The sequence below is a fragment of the Lepidochelys olivacea genome (genome assembly GCF_965140295.1).
Source record: "Lepidochelys olivacea isolate rLepOli2 genome assembly, chromosome: 4".
Taxonomy (NCBI): domain Eukaryota; kingdom Metazoa; phylum Chordata; order Testudines; family Cheloniidae; genus Lepidochelys; species Lepidochelys olivacea.
This window is the reverse complement of record NC_140414.1, coordinates 33,623,405-33,641,042: the sequence shown is the minus strand read 5'-3', so window position 1 is coordinate 33,641,042 and position 17,638 is coordinate 33,623,405. Positions and strand designations below refer to the sequence as shown.

Genomic DNA, 17,638 nt, shown 5'->3' with positions numbered 1-17,638 from the left:
TAAAGAAAGTAAAAATGGATGTGGCAATATCAATTAGCTGCTGCTACCAAAGCAACTGTGTCAGACTTAGTAGAATTACTTTCTTTCTTCTTTTTGCTCTCTGACACAATGAAAGGTCTCAGTAATCTGGAAATCTTTATTATTGACTGATCCTTGAAATGGTCACTCAAATCTGTTTTCTTTGACCTACTGCATATATTTAGGGACAACCCTTTTTATTTTATTTTGGTTAAAGCCTGCAGACAAATCAAATATTTTCATCCAACTATCGCCAGGAAAGTCTGTAAAAGGCCATTTATGCATATAAATAGATGGTTTGCTCTCAGTCATCGTAACTGTTTTCCTCAAGTCAGCAGTGTAGATGTTCAAAAGGTCAGAATTCATCTCGGTACGAATCCGCTATGAAATGTACTTGACAAAAAAGTTTTTAATTACACTTGGCATTGCTGCTAGTGCGGGTCACCTGTTTGCAAAGGGAGTTCATGTGTGACACGAGCCATGGGGCTGTCCCCCTGTGAAAGGGTTACAGATCAGTTTCCGAACTGCACTAACCTCAGTTTAACAATCCATAGAAATATTTTAATGTTAAATATATAACGAAGACGTATTAAACCCAATGACACTCCACATTTTTATATTGTTCTTAATTTAGTTCTACTGCAGTACTGCCTAGGAGCCTCACTTGTCCCATTGTGCTAGGCACTGTGCAGACATAGTCAATGATAGTTGTTGATACAGTATTGAAACAGGATCCAGACATCCTTTTACTGTCTCTCACAGTGAACTTGTCTACTCCTGCACAAATTTAATCACACAAAGCTCATTAAAGCATCCTGAATTAACCCGAGGAGCCACCCAGAGCCATTATTTATTGACAATACAAATAACTTTCAGCTCGATTTGTGCATCTTCAGGAAAACCCCATTTGGAAATAAACTGTTAACCAGCCCCCTTAAATTTGACTGAAGAAAAGCAGTATAGTCATGATTATGTATAACTGGGTCCAAAAAAGAATTAGATAAGTTCATGGAAGATAGGTCTATCAATGGCTATTAGCCAAGATGGGCAGGGATGGAACCCCATGCTCTTGGTGTCCCTAAACCTCTGACTGCTACAAGCTGGGACTGGATGACAGGGGATGGATCACTCTATAATTTCTCTGTTCACTCCCTCTGAAGCAGCTTGCACTGGTCACTATCAGAAGATAGGATACTGGGTGAGGTGGACCACTGATGACCCAGTATAGCTGTTCTTATGTGAATAAACAATCCATTCTAAACATATCCGCAGACTACAGTACACTTGTTATTCACACATTGACGATAAATAAATCTTTTGGGTGTGAATATAGTACACTCAGCTAGGAGAGCTGGATCAAAAGAACTTTACCCTGGGTGGTCAATTTTAACTTAATCTCTGTTTTCATTCTATGTGATGCCTGAAGCAGACAACTGTTTGGATTAGGGAATCCCATACAGCTCAGTGGCTTCTTAAATACAGAAGGGATTGGGCCAAGCGAGGGAAACAATAGGCAGATGGAGAAGGCAATTTATAGTCTTCACTGGTAATTTAAAACAAGTACTGCTAATGTTATTAGGAGGAAATTAATATTGCTGCTAGTATGATATAAAATGAAAGGACTGTTCACTGTTAAAGTATCTGTCTCTTTGAATGCATCACTAAGATCAGCCACATGTAATGCCAATAATTTGCTTTCTTTGAATACACTGAAAGGCATCTTATGTAATATTTGTTTGAATTTGCACCATGGTTTGGATTCTGTACACCTCTGAGAGTCATCAGAGTGATTTTGGGAAGGTCCCGCCAAAAATAACTCCCCTACTTTACTCAGAATAAATAGTTTGCTTCTCTGAGTAATGTTCCAGAAACAGAGCTCTACACACTGCAGACGTATTGTACTGAAGGTCAGCCAGGGACACACAGCCTGCTTTGGCTTCTTTGGAGGGCTTTGTGTGAAGAGAGAGATTAAGGCATTCTAGTGCCATAGCTATCTTCACTGCCATTCATTTATGTGGTACTAATATTTTTACAATGAGCTCCCCTTTGTCTGTGATAAATCCTACGTACAATATGAGGAGAGAAGGAAGGTTGTTTTTAGAGAGGAGGAATGAGGGACTATGCAATCTTATTTATTTGTCTCATCATTTCCACAAAAGTCATTCCTTGGAAACATAACCAAAGAGACAGGTGATGCTCTCAGACAAACAAACTTATACTGAGTCCTGGTAATGTTAATACGTTGCTCCAGAAATTTATTTTAGGCTTAATTGGCATGTGCGCACACAAACACATATGCTCTCAGGGGACCACTGTGTCCAGCCACAGCATGATCCCCAAGGAAACCCAAGTAACAGTCCCACCACCATCCTCCATTTGAGGAAAGCCGCTTTAAATTACAACTTTATTTACACAGGACCCCTCCCCTGCCCGGTAGCTGTGCTGAATTAGTGCCTCTCCTGGGCACGTTCACCCTGACTCTTTGGCCTTGGAAGTCTTCCAGTAGGTCTAATAGATGTACATTATTGGATGATACTGTTTCTCCAAAAGGTCTCGTTTCTCCCAGCAAAACCTCAGCTCTTCAGTTAATTTTCAATTTCTTGATTCCTGCTTTATTTTTTAGTCTGGGCTCTCCACTATTCATCACTCAGCTTCTGTGATACAGAACTTCATTTTTTCACCTTTGCCAGAAGGACATTCTTGTTGTCATCTGTTTGTTGCTTCAATTACTTGTTACCCTGGGTAACCTCATCTCTTTATCCCAGGCTCGTAACCATGGTACAGTATGTGAGTGTCTAAGAGCGCTTTTAATGAATTTACTATTGGAGGCTCATCCTCTGATAGGAGATTTTCCCTGCTCATTCAGGGAGGGAACAACATTTATTTTTGATTCTGATCAAGGATGGTACTGGTCTGATGCTGGCTTTTTTTTTTTTTTTTTTTTTTTTTTTAGTATGTACATAGCAATAATGAGCACTGACTTCTCTTGCTTCAGAGGAGAATAACTTTCAGGAATTAGAGTAACAGCCATGTTAGTCTGTATTCGCAAAAAGAAAAGGAGTACTTGTGGCACCTTAGAGACTAACCAATTTATTTGAGCATGAGCTTTCGTGAGCTTCATCCAATGAAGTGAGCTGTAGCTCACGAAAGCTCATGCTCAAATAAATTGGTTAGTCTCTAAGGTGCCACAAGTACTCCTTTTCTTTTCAGGAATTAGTCACCTTCTGCTACCCTACTGTTTTACAGATTAAATTAGTGATAGGATAGGCTTTACTGGAGCTGCTGTTCACATAAAAGATGACAAGAGATAGCTCCCCTGAAAGGCAAGAACAGAGCTCAGCCTTGTTCTAAAGTCTTATCTACACTTGGCTTTTAGCCACCAGTGCAAACTCCTGTTGTCGAACAGGGTAAGCTGTGCAATAGCACAAATTGTGTCTGTGCTAGGAGTTTGCAGTGGTGGTTAAAATCCCAGTGTAGACAACGTGTTAGTCTTATGGCCTCTTATTTTACAATATTCATATGTACTTAGCATGGTGACAGGCACTGTACAGACAAATATGAGAAGTAGCTTTTCTTCCAATTTTTTTTAATCTCTCAGGAATGATACTTGTCTCAGATAACATTTTTTGCAAGAACGGGCTTGTCTGTACCCCATCACGTTTTTTGTGTCTTGAGCAGAATATCTACCTCAGTGATAAGACTTAATGGAGAGAAACTAGTGGTAAATCAGAACACCCACATAGTTCCACATAATAAGAATTTAGGCAGTGTCTTCTTAGCAACACCAATCACTATGCACTTGGGTCGCTTCCCCATTTCATTTTGTGAAGCAGCAATGTGATATTACACCTATTAACGTGTCATTGGCAGCAGGGAGTGAACCTGGGAGTCTAGATCTTAATGCATGAGCCTCTTCCCTAAACTAAAAGAGCCTTTGTTAGTTGAGGCTTATGAATCTCTCTACATGGCCCAGCTACCAAGTGAGGGGGACAGAGCACTGCACTGAGGGGATGTGGGTTACACATGGCTCCCCATCAGGGATCTTCCCCTCTCCTCCCCAATCAGGTGAATTTTCACAGCTATACTCTATAAAAGAGAATTTGAATTGAAAATGACATGGTGTGGAGGTGTCCTCCTCCTATCCCCCCACGTACACCAAGACTGACCCAAGATTCTCTCCTGTCCCCAAGATCTTACCAGCCTGAAGATTCTTTCATCCTTAGTGTAAAGAGTCTGGCAGCATAGTGCAGTAAAATCTCATTCTCTGGGCAAGTTAGTGACAGAAAGATAAGGGAGCTGTCATTTGATTTGTAAAGATCTACAGAACCATCATTTCAATGGTGTCTGCAACATGGCAGGGGGGACTCACTGTCCCACTCACCCATCCTCTGTCTCCCAGCTCCAGGTCCTCCACTTGGCGGAAATTTTGATAATACAGTGTCATCAGAAATGGGTCCAGTTGGGTGTCATTCGAAAGCCCTTTCTCCCACAAACACAATCGTACCAAATATGACAAATCTAGAACAAGTATGTAGATGTATTTGAAAAAATGATTTTAAAATCAACATTTTAAAATTGTACTTTAACATAGAGATGCACTGCTTACACCAAAAAGACATTGACCTTTGGTAATCCTAGGGAAGCTAGCCTTGCCATGTAGGACTGAAAACATTTATTCATCAAAGCCATCATCTATGTCATTTCCATCTAGGGCACATTATCACATCAATCCTTGTCTGTGCCAAACTACAAGGCAGGCTGTTGGCCAAACATTTGCAGAGGGAACATTTGGTCTTTGCACCTGAGCATTAGATTATCTGAAGGATTAATTGGGGAGCACATGGTATTTCACCCGCAGCTGGTGTGGTCAGTCCATCCTCCAAGACCCATTCATGCCTGATTGATTGAGCACATCCAAAGCTGTCCTCCCCTTTCTGGAGCCATTCCATTGCTTGATAATTTACCCTCTTGATAGCTGGAATAAATGCATACCTTGTCAGTGGTAATTTTTCTCTATATGCCTGCTTGTTTGGAAACCATTCACCAACGTAGCTCTGCAAGTGTCATAATATCGGTCTTCAAACAGTAAACTCAGCATATGAATGCCTCCAGTGCATTTATGACCTCCTCAGCGACTGTCTCAGCCATTCTGAGCACCTTCAGAGGGAGGAGAGAGAGAGTCTTCAGAGACTGAATCAAATGCCTTCCAGTGGGATAATTTGGTCTTTCTAGCCAACCTGCCAGTAGTGTGTCACTCTGAAAGGAAATGGAAACCTGGCAGTCTGGCCTCTTCTCATAGTCCAACTGATAGGAGCACATCTCTGAGGGATAAACAGCAGTGCTGTCCCCCAGCTGCAGGCACAAAACCAGAATCTGGCCGAAGTCTTGGGTACTGTCTCACAGAGAGCACTAGAATATCTGTGTTGTAATAATTCGGAATTTAGTATCATCTCTCTGTGGCATTGATGGCATACAACGTAATTTTAATGTTGGCCTCCTCATGGGAACTACGAAGAAACTCCATTGAACAGTAAGAGGCGGAAATTTCATTCGGCCATGCAATGACAAAATTCTCTGGGCAATTCTTCGCATGCTGGAGCATTTTTCCTGCAAGATATGCAGTTAACTCATCCTTTGTGTGAGCACGAGACAGTAGCTTCTTCATTGTGACACCACAGGTGTTTGTGGAGCCAATGATTTTGTCGTGGAAAGGTGCAAAACCAAGGAGTCTCTTCCAGGGCCGGCTGTACAGTTTTTGCCGCCCCAAGCAGTGCAAAGAACTGCCGCCGCGGATGGCCAAAGGGAGAAGCCGCCGCCGAATTGCCGCCGTGGCCAGGGGAACTGCCGCCCCTTTCTAACTGCCGCCCCAAGCACCTGCTTGGAACGCTTCTTGGTCTCGTCTTTCTGGTAATATTTTGAATTGATTAGATGGACTTTGTCACAGGTCTAGTATTTTCTCTTCAGCCTCCTAACCAAGTGTTCAGCCAAATCTTGGCAGGTGTTACCGTAGTAACCCGGGCCCTGGCCCTAGCACCTGCGACAGCCATGGTACAGCAGCACGGAGCGCTGTCCTGGGGAGAGAGAGAGCGCCCGGGAGAGGGCCGCTCGAGCTCAGAATCTGCCTGCAGTGGGCAGTTGGAAAGTGGTTAGAGAAGAAGGGGTGAAAAGTGACTGTGCCAGGGTGAAAAGAGGATTGGCCAGAGGAAACTGTGTTAGAGAAAGCTGGACTGTGAAGGGCCATATGCAAGGAGCCCGGGGAGAAAGGGGATTGGATAGGGGTTGGGGTCCTGGGGGGCAGTCGGGACAGGGTTGTGGATAGGGGTCGGGGCAGTCAGGGGACTGGGAGCAGGGGGGGCTGGGTGGGGGTGGTGTCCTTTGGGGTGGTTGGGGCAGGGGTCCCGGGAGGGGGCGGTCAGAGGACAAGGAGTTGGATGGGTCGGGAGTTCTGACGGGGGCAGGAAGTGGGAGGGGGTGGATAGGGGGGCGGGGTCCAGGCTGTTTGGGGAGGCACAGCCTTTCCTACCTGGCCCGCCATAAAGTTTTGCAACCCTGATGTGGCCCTCGGGCCAAAAAGTTTGCCCACCCCTGGTCAGGTCATCCCAGTCATGATTAATGTTTCATTCCAAATTCAGTGGAGTTCTGGAGCTGTCAGAAAACAAACAGCGGAGAGCATTTGGATGCTGTGTTATGCCCACCAGCCCCCAACGACCTTCATTGCTCTGTTTTCATGTTCTAAGGCTTCATCTGAGCTAAGAGCACAGAAGGGAACTGTCGACCTTTTAACAACCCAATTTCCTTTTTGAAATTCTTCCCATATGTCCAGGTCAGACTTTTCTACACCTCTTATTTCAGTGAGGTACCAGGCAATCATCGCAGAATAGTTCATCTAAAGCAAAAAAGTATTTCATGAAGTCTTCCAATGCTGCAAGGTGCAAATTCCAATTAGCAGTCCTGACAAATCGAATAAAAAGCAACTGAAGCTCAACCATCTTCATGCCGCACCACTCCAACAGTTGGCTTTGTCACCAATTCAACCTGATGAAATTGCTTGATTCATTCCGTGGTATTGCAGCTCTCCAGGGTGCACAATAGGTCAGAGAGAGTGGAATGTATGTTGGGTGAGTGGAACTGGTTTGGCAAGTCCTGTACACTTTGGAAAATGACTTCAAAGACCTCAGTCTGCTCTTCACAGAAGACGTTGAATTACGTTCTGTAATGTACAGTAGAACCTCAGCATTCCGAACACCTCGGGAATGGAGGTTGCTCGTAAAACTGAACAATACATTATGGTTGTTCTTTCAAAAGTTTACTACTGAACATTGACTTAATACAGCTTCGAAACTTTACTAGGCAGAAGAAAAATGCTCCTTTCTCTTTATTTTTTTAGTAGTTTACGTTTAACACAGTACGGTACTGTTTTTTTGGTTTTTGTTGTATCTGCTGCTGCCGGATTGCGTATGTCTGGTTCCAAATGAGGTGTGTGATTGGTTAGTTCATAACTCTGGTGTTCATAACGCTGAGGCGCTACTGTACTTACGTACCAACGTGCATACCATTTGCGGATGGATTCCAGTCATTTCTGGAGACGAAGCACTGGTTAAGACATCAGCATTACGACTCTTCTGACGTAATAAACAAAGCTGATAATCAATACTGCTGAACTACCGGTACTTCTTTTTTTGCCAATGATGGTAAATCAGCTTGAAGCACTGCTTCCACTTACCCAATTTTTTGATGTTACAGATTACGGTATCGCGTTCTGAGCATTAACTGGTAACACAGTACTGTCAGTCAAGGGTCACGTTTTAGCTGTGTGAGGGCTGCATGTTTGACATGCCTGTCTTAAGTAAAATTAAAAAACCCTATTTTTAAACATTTTCTTGACTATATATCTGCATCGAATCATGAAACTGGAAAGGACCTCGAGAGGTCATCTAGTTCAGTCCCCTGCACTCGTGGCAGGACTAAGATTATCTAGACCATTCCTGACAGGGGTGTTTGTCTAACCTGCATAATTGTTCTAGGTTTGTCGTGTTTGGTACCACTGTCCTTGTGGGATAACGGGATTTTGAATGATACCCAATTAGGATTCTGTAGATTTTTGCAAATCAAATGACACCTCTCTTAACTTTCTATTGCCCATGGAATTATGCATGTTCCCAGACAGAAAGAGCCAGATCCAAAGCCCACTGAAGTCAATAGGAAAGACTTTTATGACTTCAGTGGGCATTGGATCAGACACAAAGTGGACCACTACTCTGAAAAGTGACTTTGCAATATGGCATCACTGGTTCCTGTATTTATTGTCTCATTGATTTCCAGATCAATTATGCTGAGTTACCAGTTTTAAAAAATTATCTTTTTCTACCTACTAGCCCTGGAAACTCCATCTGGCATCTGAGAGTCAAACTGGGTTCTTTCTGCCTCACATGTCACTAACAGTAAGGATTCTGCAATTAGGACATAGCTAATAATTTTGCTGATGGAGTGCGAACAGAAATAGCATCAAACTCCCTCTCCCTCTGTAAGGCTAAAATGAGTAAAGAAAGGATAGCAGAAAATTATTTTAGTCAGTAAACAGAAACTAATATCCACAGGGAGCAGAGCTACTGGGTAAGAAGGGGCCTACTTTGCAGAACAAAACCAGACTTTAAGGTCAGATCCTCCTCCATTACTTTGTTTTGCTAGAGAAAAAATAATAAAATGTAGGAACATGAGTAACTGAAAGTAATTTTTCCAACCTTAAAGGCTTATGTCTTTTCTAGCTGTATTCTTTCTCTCCTTATACTTCTTTAATCTCTTCCACTCTCACTTCCATTTTCTCTTCCCCTTCTCTCAACTGATAATCTATTTCTGTGTGTCTCCAATTTCCAATGTGGTCTTGTTTCCTCCCTCTTTCTACCTAAAGAAATGTGTTGTTCAGTATAGCATAGCATACTATTTAAGTATGTACAAAACCCATCAGTGTGGAAAAACAAGAGATGAACTGTATACACCTTACAAAAAAGAAACACTTGGCATGTACAGAAAAAACACTTCAAAAATAGTATCACACAATGTTGCTGTCACCTCCATACCAGAAAGAACAGAAAATGAACCAGTAGCACTGCAACTCATACCTATTGAAATTACACTGCAGAACTGGCCTCTTGCTTCTCAGATGACAAGCTGATCCACATTCTAATCTCTTGCACAAATATGTGAATTACAAGAGGATGGAATTCCCCTATGCCCCATGATTGCATCAAACGTGTTTCTAATCACAACACAAATAGAAGTTAGCATATATATGAACAGAAACAGCTATAAACACTGTACGTAGATCCTAGGAGCAACCAAATACAGAATTTTTAAAAATTGCCTTATTTCCTCTTTTGTCAGTAAGAAGTCTCGCTAACAATCTTTTGCAGACACTTCTGTGTATCTCTCGGTGAATTTCAGTGCTTCCCTTTTAATCTTTTTAGTAATTTCAGGGAAGTGAGTTTTAACTGATGACTCCAGTCCCGGCGATGTCGATTTCAGCGCTAATCCCCTCCTCAGGGAGGAGTACAGAAATCAATTTTAAGAGCCCATTAAGTTGAAAAAATAGCTTCGTTGTGTGGACGGGTGCAGGGTTAAATTGATCTAACGCTGCTAAATTCGACCTAAACTCGTAGTGTAGACGAGGGCTTAGGCTATTCAGGATGTTCCAGCTTTTCCCTTTTCGCTCCTTTTGCCAGGCACCTTTTCAGTGCACCACACACCTTCTTTGTGTTGTTAGCACCATTTGAGTTTTCACACTTGACTCATGAATATCTGACCCCTAAAACTCTTGGCTATCCAAAGAGCTCCAAACATGTACTGCCTATACCGGCCATCATCCTTCCACCCCCTCCCCAACTCCCCAAGACTGGGTGGCCAAAGGGAAGAGAATGCGAAGAGGAAAAACTTCTTGTGGTGGTGGGGTTCTCCAAAACTGTATGGTGGCTTAATAAAAGAAAGGAGAGAGAGAGGTGAGGCTAGGTTCTGGTTTTGATTTGATTGGGAAATTTGCCTATCAGAAAGACTAAAAGTATGTCTCTTGAAAGAAAACTGAGATTCTAGAGAAAAATAACCCAATCTGAGGAAAATCTGCAGTCAGACCCCAAAGAACTGGATTTACATTGCTTGAGATTATCTCTGTTTATAATTTTCAGGGAAAAAATCTTACCTCCTGGTTGTTGACATTTTGAGTGATATATGTTTCTGAGTTATGTCAGAGGCGGGAGGGAAAAGGTGCTTTTTGCAAACATTGGTTTCAATGTTTTGACACAACAAAAATACAAACAACTGTTGTCAAAATTAGTGCACAGAGTACTTGAAGTTACTGCATTACTCTGGGTGTCTAGAGAAGGATTTCACCATGGGGTGCATGGGTTCTAGTTATTGCAGTCATTTTACATTCCTGTCCACTTCTGATTTGGTGGCAGGGTGACACATGAGGCATTTCCTGTAGCCTCTCTCCTTTGCCTCAAACATGAAGAAGTTTTTTCCTCACGCTTCAGTTAAAATGGTTTCCCATTTCCGATGGCTACTTCTTCAAAACCTCTCCAACTTCTTTGTTTCTATACAGTGAAGCAGAAGGTATGTCTGGTGCAGTTTCTTCACTGGCACATGAATTGCACACCTCTTTTGGAGGTGTAATGTGCTTTATGCCTAATGGTTTTCATTTTAGCAATAAGCCTCTATTGCTTGGTCCCAAGTGCATCCAGGTGCCTTCAGCAACCCAAAAAGTTTGCCAGTAACCTATAATGATTTTGTGCTATTAGCTGCGGCTCATTGACTTTACAGTTAATTTAAAAAACACATTATTTATGTGGTCTTTACACAGTGTGTATCCTTCCACTATGAAAACTAGTTTCTACGCAAAAGCTGATACAAAATACTAGGGAAAAGGTTACAAACACCTGTTCTAAACTATTCTAACTATATTAATTTTTTAAAAATTCCCTTCTAATATTAACTTATTTTTCCAAAGTTCCTGGGGTATTTGTGTTCTTATCTCCCCTGTCCTGTGGCCCAAATGTCTAGCTGCCTTTTCATTAGCAGTTTATGGCCTAACAGCCACTTTCAACTCACTTTCTTCTATTAAAAAAACAAGTGGAATAATGAACAACTCAGTTTTAGCTTTTATAGTAGAAAGTGGATTACAAATAGCTGAAAGGCCACAAACCACTGCTGAAAGAGCAGACTGGCACTTGACCAAAAGGAACAGTTAAAACTTCACTTTTTCTCCTCTTGACCTTCCTCCTTTTTGTTTCAATTCAATCTAACCCTTCCACCTCTTCAATTAAGGTGTGACAGAACTCACAATAAACATCTCATAGTACCCACAACAAGGCCTCCAGTAAATCAAGGGAAGACCAGAACTGACATTCCTGATTAAATCTGAATAACAACAAGCAGACAAAAACATTTCAAGTAAATGAACAAAAAGTCAACCAACCATTCAGGCCTCCTTTATACACCATAAGGAAACAAAAAAGGGTTATGGAACTAAACTAAATCAAGCCTTAAACTGGTTTAGATGTATCTACAGTAGGGGTTTGCACTGGTGTAACTAGATTGATTTTTAAATTGTTACACTGATCCAACTTTTCTAATATAGGCCAGGTCCAATCCAATGTATTACAAAACTCCCAGCATCTTTCCTTTTATTTTTTCCCTTAGTTATTTTTCCATTTGATTCTCATATTACCGGTTGGAATAAATGCACAGTCATTTCTTTTAGTATGTGATCACTCACTATCTATTTTTTTCTTTAAAGAATTTCAATTACATTACTTATATTAAAGTAATGCTGAGAGGCCCCAATCAGGTTCCAAGTCTTGTTGCACTAGGGACTGCACACATGTATGGGTAGTCATTTGTCTTTATCCTAAAGACTGATGTTAACCGAAAAAGCCTACATTATAGGTTAGAATTTAAGGCTGTGATCTTGCAAGATGGTCTATGTGGATGGATCCCTAGGTCCACTGTAGGTGAGAGGCTTCAAGGAGCCAGTGAGATAACTTGTGGATCCTATTAACTGAGAGAAAAAAGGGGAGACTGTCTTCTCAGACTGAGGTACCCTTCCTGTATACTCTCGTTCCCCCTCATTAGGGGAGGGTGGGAGGATTCAGAGATGGGCTGAATCTTAGCAGTTAGACTGAAGGGGGCCAACCCTGAATATTGGTTATTTGGCAAGGAGCCTTTTAACGTTGCACTTGCGCTCAAGTAGATGCCTGATATTGATGGGGGTGGAGTCCCTCCCATTAAAATTAAAATAAAATAAAATAAAGTTGCAGCCCTTCTCCTTTTCAATCCATCCCTGCATCTGTGTTACATTCACCTGCGTGTCCTGATCTGCTATGTCACAGTTGAAAATTTAAAGCTGTGATCCTGCAAGGTTGTCTCTGAGGATGGATCCCCACTGAAGTCAGTTTTCAGAGTAGCAGCCGTGTTAGTCTGTATTCACAAAAAGAAAAGGAGTACTTGTGGCACCTTAGAGACGAACACATTTATTTGAGCATAAGCGAGCTGTAGCTCACGAAAGCTTATGCTCAAATTAATGTGTTCGTCTCTAAGGTGCCACAAGTCCTCCTTTTCTTTTTACTGAAGTCAGTGGGGCTCCATGTGGGCCCAGGTCTCTGCCTGCTCAGACTAACTGACTGAATCAGGATCTAAATGAATAAGTCAGGTAATGAGAATGTAATAAGTCAGGTAATGATTCTCACAGCAGCTGCAACTCAGCCTATTTGCACATGGCTAAAGCATACCTTTAACATCATGACCAGTAATATTACAAATGAAAAAGAGAAATAAGTTACAGTTGCTGTGGGAACCATTACTCAGTGCTTTCATTTCACTTTTGCCATGAGTAGATCTTCCCGCCTCTACACTTTCAAATGGGGGTGGGGGTAATACCTGTTGGGAGGAGGTTTTAATTCTGAGTTTCTTCAGCATGTCAAATTTACTTTCTTCATTCATTAAACTTGCCATCAAAAGAAACAGACACATAATCTCCACCCTTACATTAAGCATTTTTTTTTCCTTTGTGGGTCTTCTAATCTTCACCAACTTCCTCGGAAACTATAGATGCCAGCCTTTCTATCCCAGCCTTTCTGTTTCTGGGATTTTATTTGTGGTTTTCTCCTTCCTCCTTTGCCTCCTCTCCCCCTCCTCAATCCCATCTGTGCTGTTGCTCCCATCCACAGCTTTTGCTTAGAGCAACGCAGCCAGCCTGAAACTGATGCAAACCTAGTCAGGTTCACTGTCTTGGCATGATGAAAGCACTGTAGGCAGATCTTACAAAATGCACTCAACCAATTACCAGCAGTGCATAAGTAGGGTGACCAGATAGCATCTGTGAAAAAACGGGACAGGGTATTCAGGGTAATAGGTGCCTATATAAGAAAAAGTCCCAAAAAACAGGACCGTCCCTTTAAAAACGGGACATCTGATCACCCTATGCGAAAGGAACTGGCCCATAGTTTAAACTTGTGTGTGTGTCTCTCACATTTTCAACAGTGGCTAGTAATTTTGAGTGACTCCATTTCTGGGCACCCAATTTGTGACACGTTTTCAGAAGTACTGTGTAACAAGCTGGGTGTGTTTGACTGAAACCAAACCAAACCAAGCAGATGATGATCTAGTGGGGAAAATGTTATGCTTGTTTTGCTGAACTCCCTGTTGCAGACCTTTCGCTAACTCAATCAGGTGTTAAGGAGAGAGGAGTGACGCTCTAGAGATGACGTGGGCTATGCAGTCTTTGGACAGGAACTTGGGGAGCAGCCACGCCTGCTGAAAAGGCTTTTGCTGGATTTTATGTTTCAGCAGGAATTATTTTAGTGAATAAAACCAAACTGCAGGAAGATGTTCCAAATGCGGTGGTCAATGGCACCCCATGCAACCTCACTAGAAATGAAAGGAATTGCAAAGGGTGTAAGCCCGCACAGAATTCGGCCATATGGAAGGAGGCCAAATTCTGCCCTTGGATGCACACACAGAGCTTACTTTGAAGTTAATTGGAGGCTCTGGTGTAGTTGCAGAACAAGCATTTGGTCTGTGTAATTTGCCAGCTACTACCATTTTAGCACAGTAGTAGTTCTCATTTCTGATCAAGCATAAGGACACACTTTAACTCCTCATTATCTCCCAGTTCATAATGATAATAGCAAAGGTACCAAACACAAGCAAATAGTCATGCAGAACCTTCATATTACTGGGTTGTTGTTTTTTTCTCTCCTCACCCCTTATTTTTTCAAAGGCGCATTCAAATAAATAAATCATAATTCTGTTAAAATGTTCTGAAAAAATGCTAACTCTCAAAGACTATTCAGCAACAGCAGACAACCTCAAATCCTAACAGCTGCTGAAATGTCCCTCTTTAATCGATAAAGTTTCTTGCAGGCTTTTCCGCATTTTTTAAATTCACATTTTGGGTAATTTAACAGATCATCCTCTTTTAAAAAAAAATAATAATAATAATTCTCAAACAGAAACTTGAAATGACCCCTTCACGCTGATACCACACATCCACCCAGCTGCACGGAGACCCGCACACAGGCAGACGCACAGAGCAACTTCCTCATTCCTGGTGGGGAAGGAGGGGGACGACCATCACAACCGTTGTCCTGGGCTGGAGGCCCCAAACCCCGCCGCCCTCCTGCAGCTGCCACGGTGGAAGCAGCCCCGGGCATTCCTGCGACTGCTCACCATCCACACAATGCAGAGCGATCCCTACTTCCCCTCTGGCTTCCAGGGCGAGAGGGAAAGGAGGCGACGGGCCAGCAGCAGGGAGGAGTGACCTGCAGCTAGGTACCAGCCATGCGATTTCTGGGGGGGGGGGCTTCAAACACTGGCTTGACCCCCCACCGCGCGCGGTGCAGGGAAAGCCCAGGGCCCTGCTGCCCCTTACCCTAGGCTCTGCAGCTCCTCTAGCACGTCCCCTCCTTGCTCCGCGGGGAGGACCCCCGTGCCTCGGCTCATCTTCGCGCCTCCTCGCGCCTCTGCTTTGCCCATCCGCACCACCTGCGGCTCGCGCCCCGCCGCGCGCCGGGACGGGCAGGCAGAGACCGGGGGCCCCCTGCCCCGGCTCCCGCTCAGCGGCCGCGGAGGAGGCGCTCCGCACGAGCAGCAGCCCGCTGCTGCTGCTGCTGCATGGCAAGCGAGCCCAATGAGGAAGTGAGAGCGGGTCCCTCCCTGCACCTAACCACCCTGCCCGAGGCGCCGGCAGGGAGGGAAGCGCTGGCCCCCGGGGGAATGCAGCCGGCGCGCGCGGCATTGTGTGGAAGGTGCGTGTGGCTCGAGCTGGGAGGAGGAGGAGGAGGAGGAGGAAGGCTCGCGGCTAGGGACCAAGCCTCGGCAATTCCCCGCCTCCAAACAACCTTTTCTCTGCCTCCTCATCTTCTGTGACACCGCCCTGTTGGAGACCTGTAGTGGCTTCCCTGTCTCACTCCAGGACCTGAGTAAGCCAGGGGTAGGCAACCTAGGGCACGCCAGCTGATTTTCAGTGGCGCTCACACTGCCCGGGGCCTGGCCACCGGTCCAGGGAGGGGGCTCTGCATTTTAATTTAATTTTAAATGAAGCTTCTTAAACACCTTTAAAAACCTCATTTACTCTACATACAACAATAGTTCCATTATATATTATCGACTTATAGAAAGTGACCGTCTACAAACGGTAAAATGCAGTACTGGCAGGCGAAACCTTCAGTTAGAGTGACTAGATGAAGACTCGGCACACCACTTCTGAAACGTTCTGAACCCCCTGGAGGGTTCTGGGTTTCCAGTGACGCCATGGAGCTGGGCCCACGCTCAGAAGGGGCCCTGGCCCGCTCCGTTTGCTGGCTTCTTCCCTCCTCCGACCCCCCCCCCCTTGTTCCTCTCGACCTGCAGGGTTGTGTAGGGCGCTCTGCATTTGTGGGGGGATTTTGGGGAGGCTCTGGCCATAGGGAGTCGGGGGAGCTCCCAAAGCGACTGTGCCTCAGCAACACAATCCTTCCATGAGTGACAAGTGTGCAGGGGATGTATGCAGGCTGCATTATCCTTGACAATGGTTCAGCTTGATAACCTGCACCTGACACACTCTAGCTGCTTATTAGGGAATTAGGGGAATTGGAACATGTAATTCACCACCAATGTGGCACCCCTGGGGATAATGCCAGCCATCATGTCACTCAGAGCTTGGGTGTATGATGTGGTGTTAAAAACACCTGAGGCCTCTGTATGCTACATCTTCTACTGTTACTATCACCCGTGGAGAATGGGCGACAGGAGACTTGATGATTACCTGTTCCGTTCTTTCCCTCTGGGCCACCTGGCATTGGCCACTGTCGGAAGACAGGATACTGGCTAGATGGACCTTTGGTCTGACCCAGTATGGCTATTCTTATGTAGCTGTTCCAGTGGTGAATTACAAGTTTAAATTTTCCTAAGTCCTATCAGGTGGTTGGGGGGGAGAGGTGGGAGATGGAAATAGTCTGGATTTATCTCCTCCTTCCTGCCCGTCATTATTGCTCCATTTGTGTGATGTGTATGTCCAGCGATGCACAAAGGGAGGAATCTTTTTTCCTGCTACTGCTACCTCCTTACCTTCCCCATTCATACCTATCAACAGTAGATCTTCTCAAGGCTATCCTGAAGTCTCTTCTCCACACACAATTCCACACCTACCTATTAGCAGATTTGTCTTGGGATTTATCCTCTGAAGTCTGCACAGAAAGGGGCAGGCCTGCTGACTGCCTCCTGAAGATGTCAGTGGCCTAGTGGGTTTAGTAGACTATCATGCCTCATCCATCTCAAGAAGATAATATCAAGTAGTGAGAGCCACAGTGTGAGGGGAGTTGTGTGAGGACTGAGCCTCACGGGATGCGGTTTCATAGCTTTAGAAAAGTGTCAACTACCAGATATTTAATCAAGTCCCAGAACCTTTGACATTTCCCCATTGTTGGTGTTTATTCGTTTTGCAAAGCTGTTGTTAGTTTTGGTGGATGTTCTTATGATTTTTACAATGTAGTGGCTGCATTTTGTGCATCTTTTTATATGTGTTTAAGGCAATGTTTCTGCTGAATTTTCTGGGTATGTATTTTTTCATTGCTTTTTAAACTGTTTTTATTCATGAGGTTATTTTATACACTTTGATTATGCAAATGCTGGCAAATTCTTGTCTTTGTTAAGCCACTTTGTTAATGTGAAAATGTTTCAATGAACCTGTTATATTCATGATATAGAAACAGAGAAAATAGCAAAAAGCATAAAATACTCTTTCTGGGAGGCTGAATTGCAATAGTACTTTATTTCTTAAAATACAGAACTTTTACATAAAAGAATCAAAAACATAGAGAGAGAAAGCAGGCTGCTTCTTAAGGCAGAGAGGCATAACTCAATCCACCTTGCTGCAGGCTGGCTCCTTGCAAACTGACTGCTGATAGACTCTGATTGTACCCTTCTCTACAGAGCCCCTTAGCCTACAAGCAGGACTAGGAAACCCCTAGAGAATTTTAAGTGATAGTTTACAAATTTAACACAGATTTCAAATGCATGACTGAACCAAAAATTGCTTGTAGCAAATACTTTAATGTAATACACTCAGTCTGAAATTTGCACCTTATGCCCATTG

General features: G+C 43.6%; 1 protein-coding gene across 1 annotated transcript in view; it reads right to left on the bottom strand.

Moving 5' to 3' along the window:
- The window catches only part of DAPP1 (dual adaptor of phosphotyrosine and 3-phosphoinositides 1), a 44,144-nt gene extending 28,846 nt beyond the window's left edge, over window positions 1–15,298 (bottom strand). The window contains exon 1 of the mRNA XM_084626053.1: window positions 14,936–15,298. Coding sequence (XP_084482179.1) covers window positions 14,936–15,039 — 104 coding nt within the window. The 5' untranslated portion in view covers window positions 15,040–15,298. The remainder of the gene's footprint in view (window positions 1–14,935) is intronic.
- Between the last annotated feature and the right edge of the window lie 2,340 nt (window positions 15,299–17,638).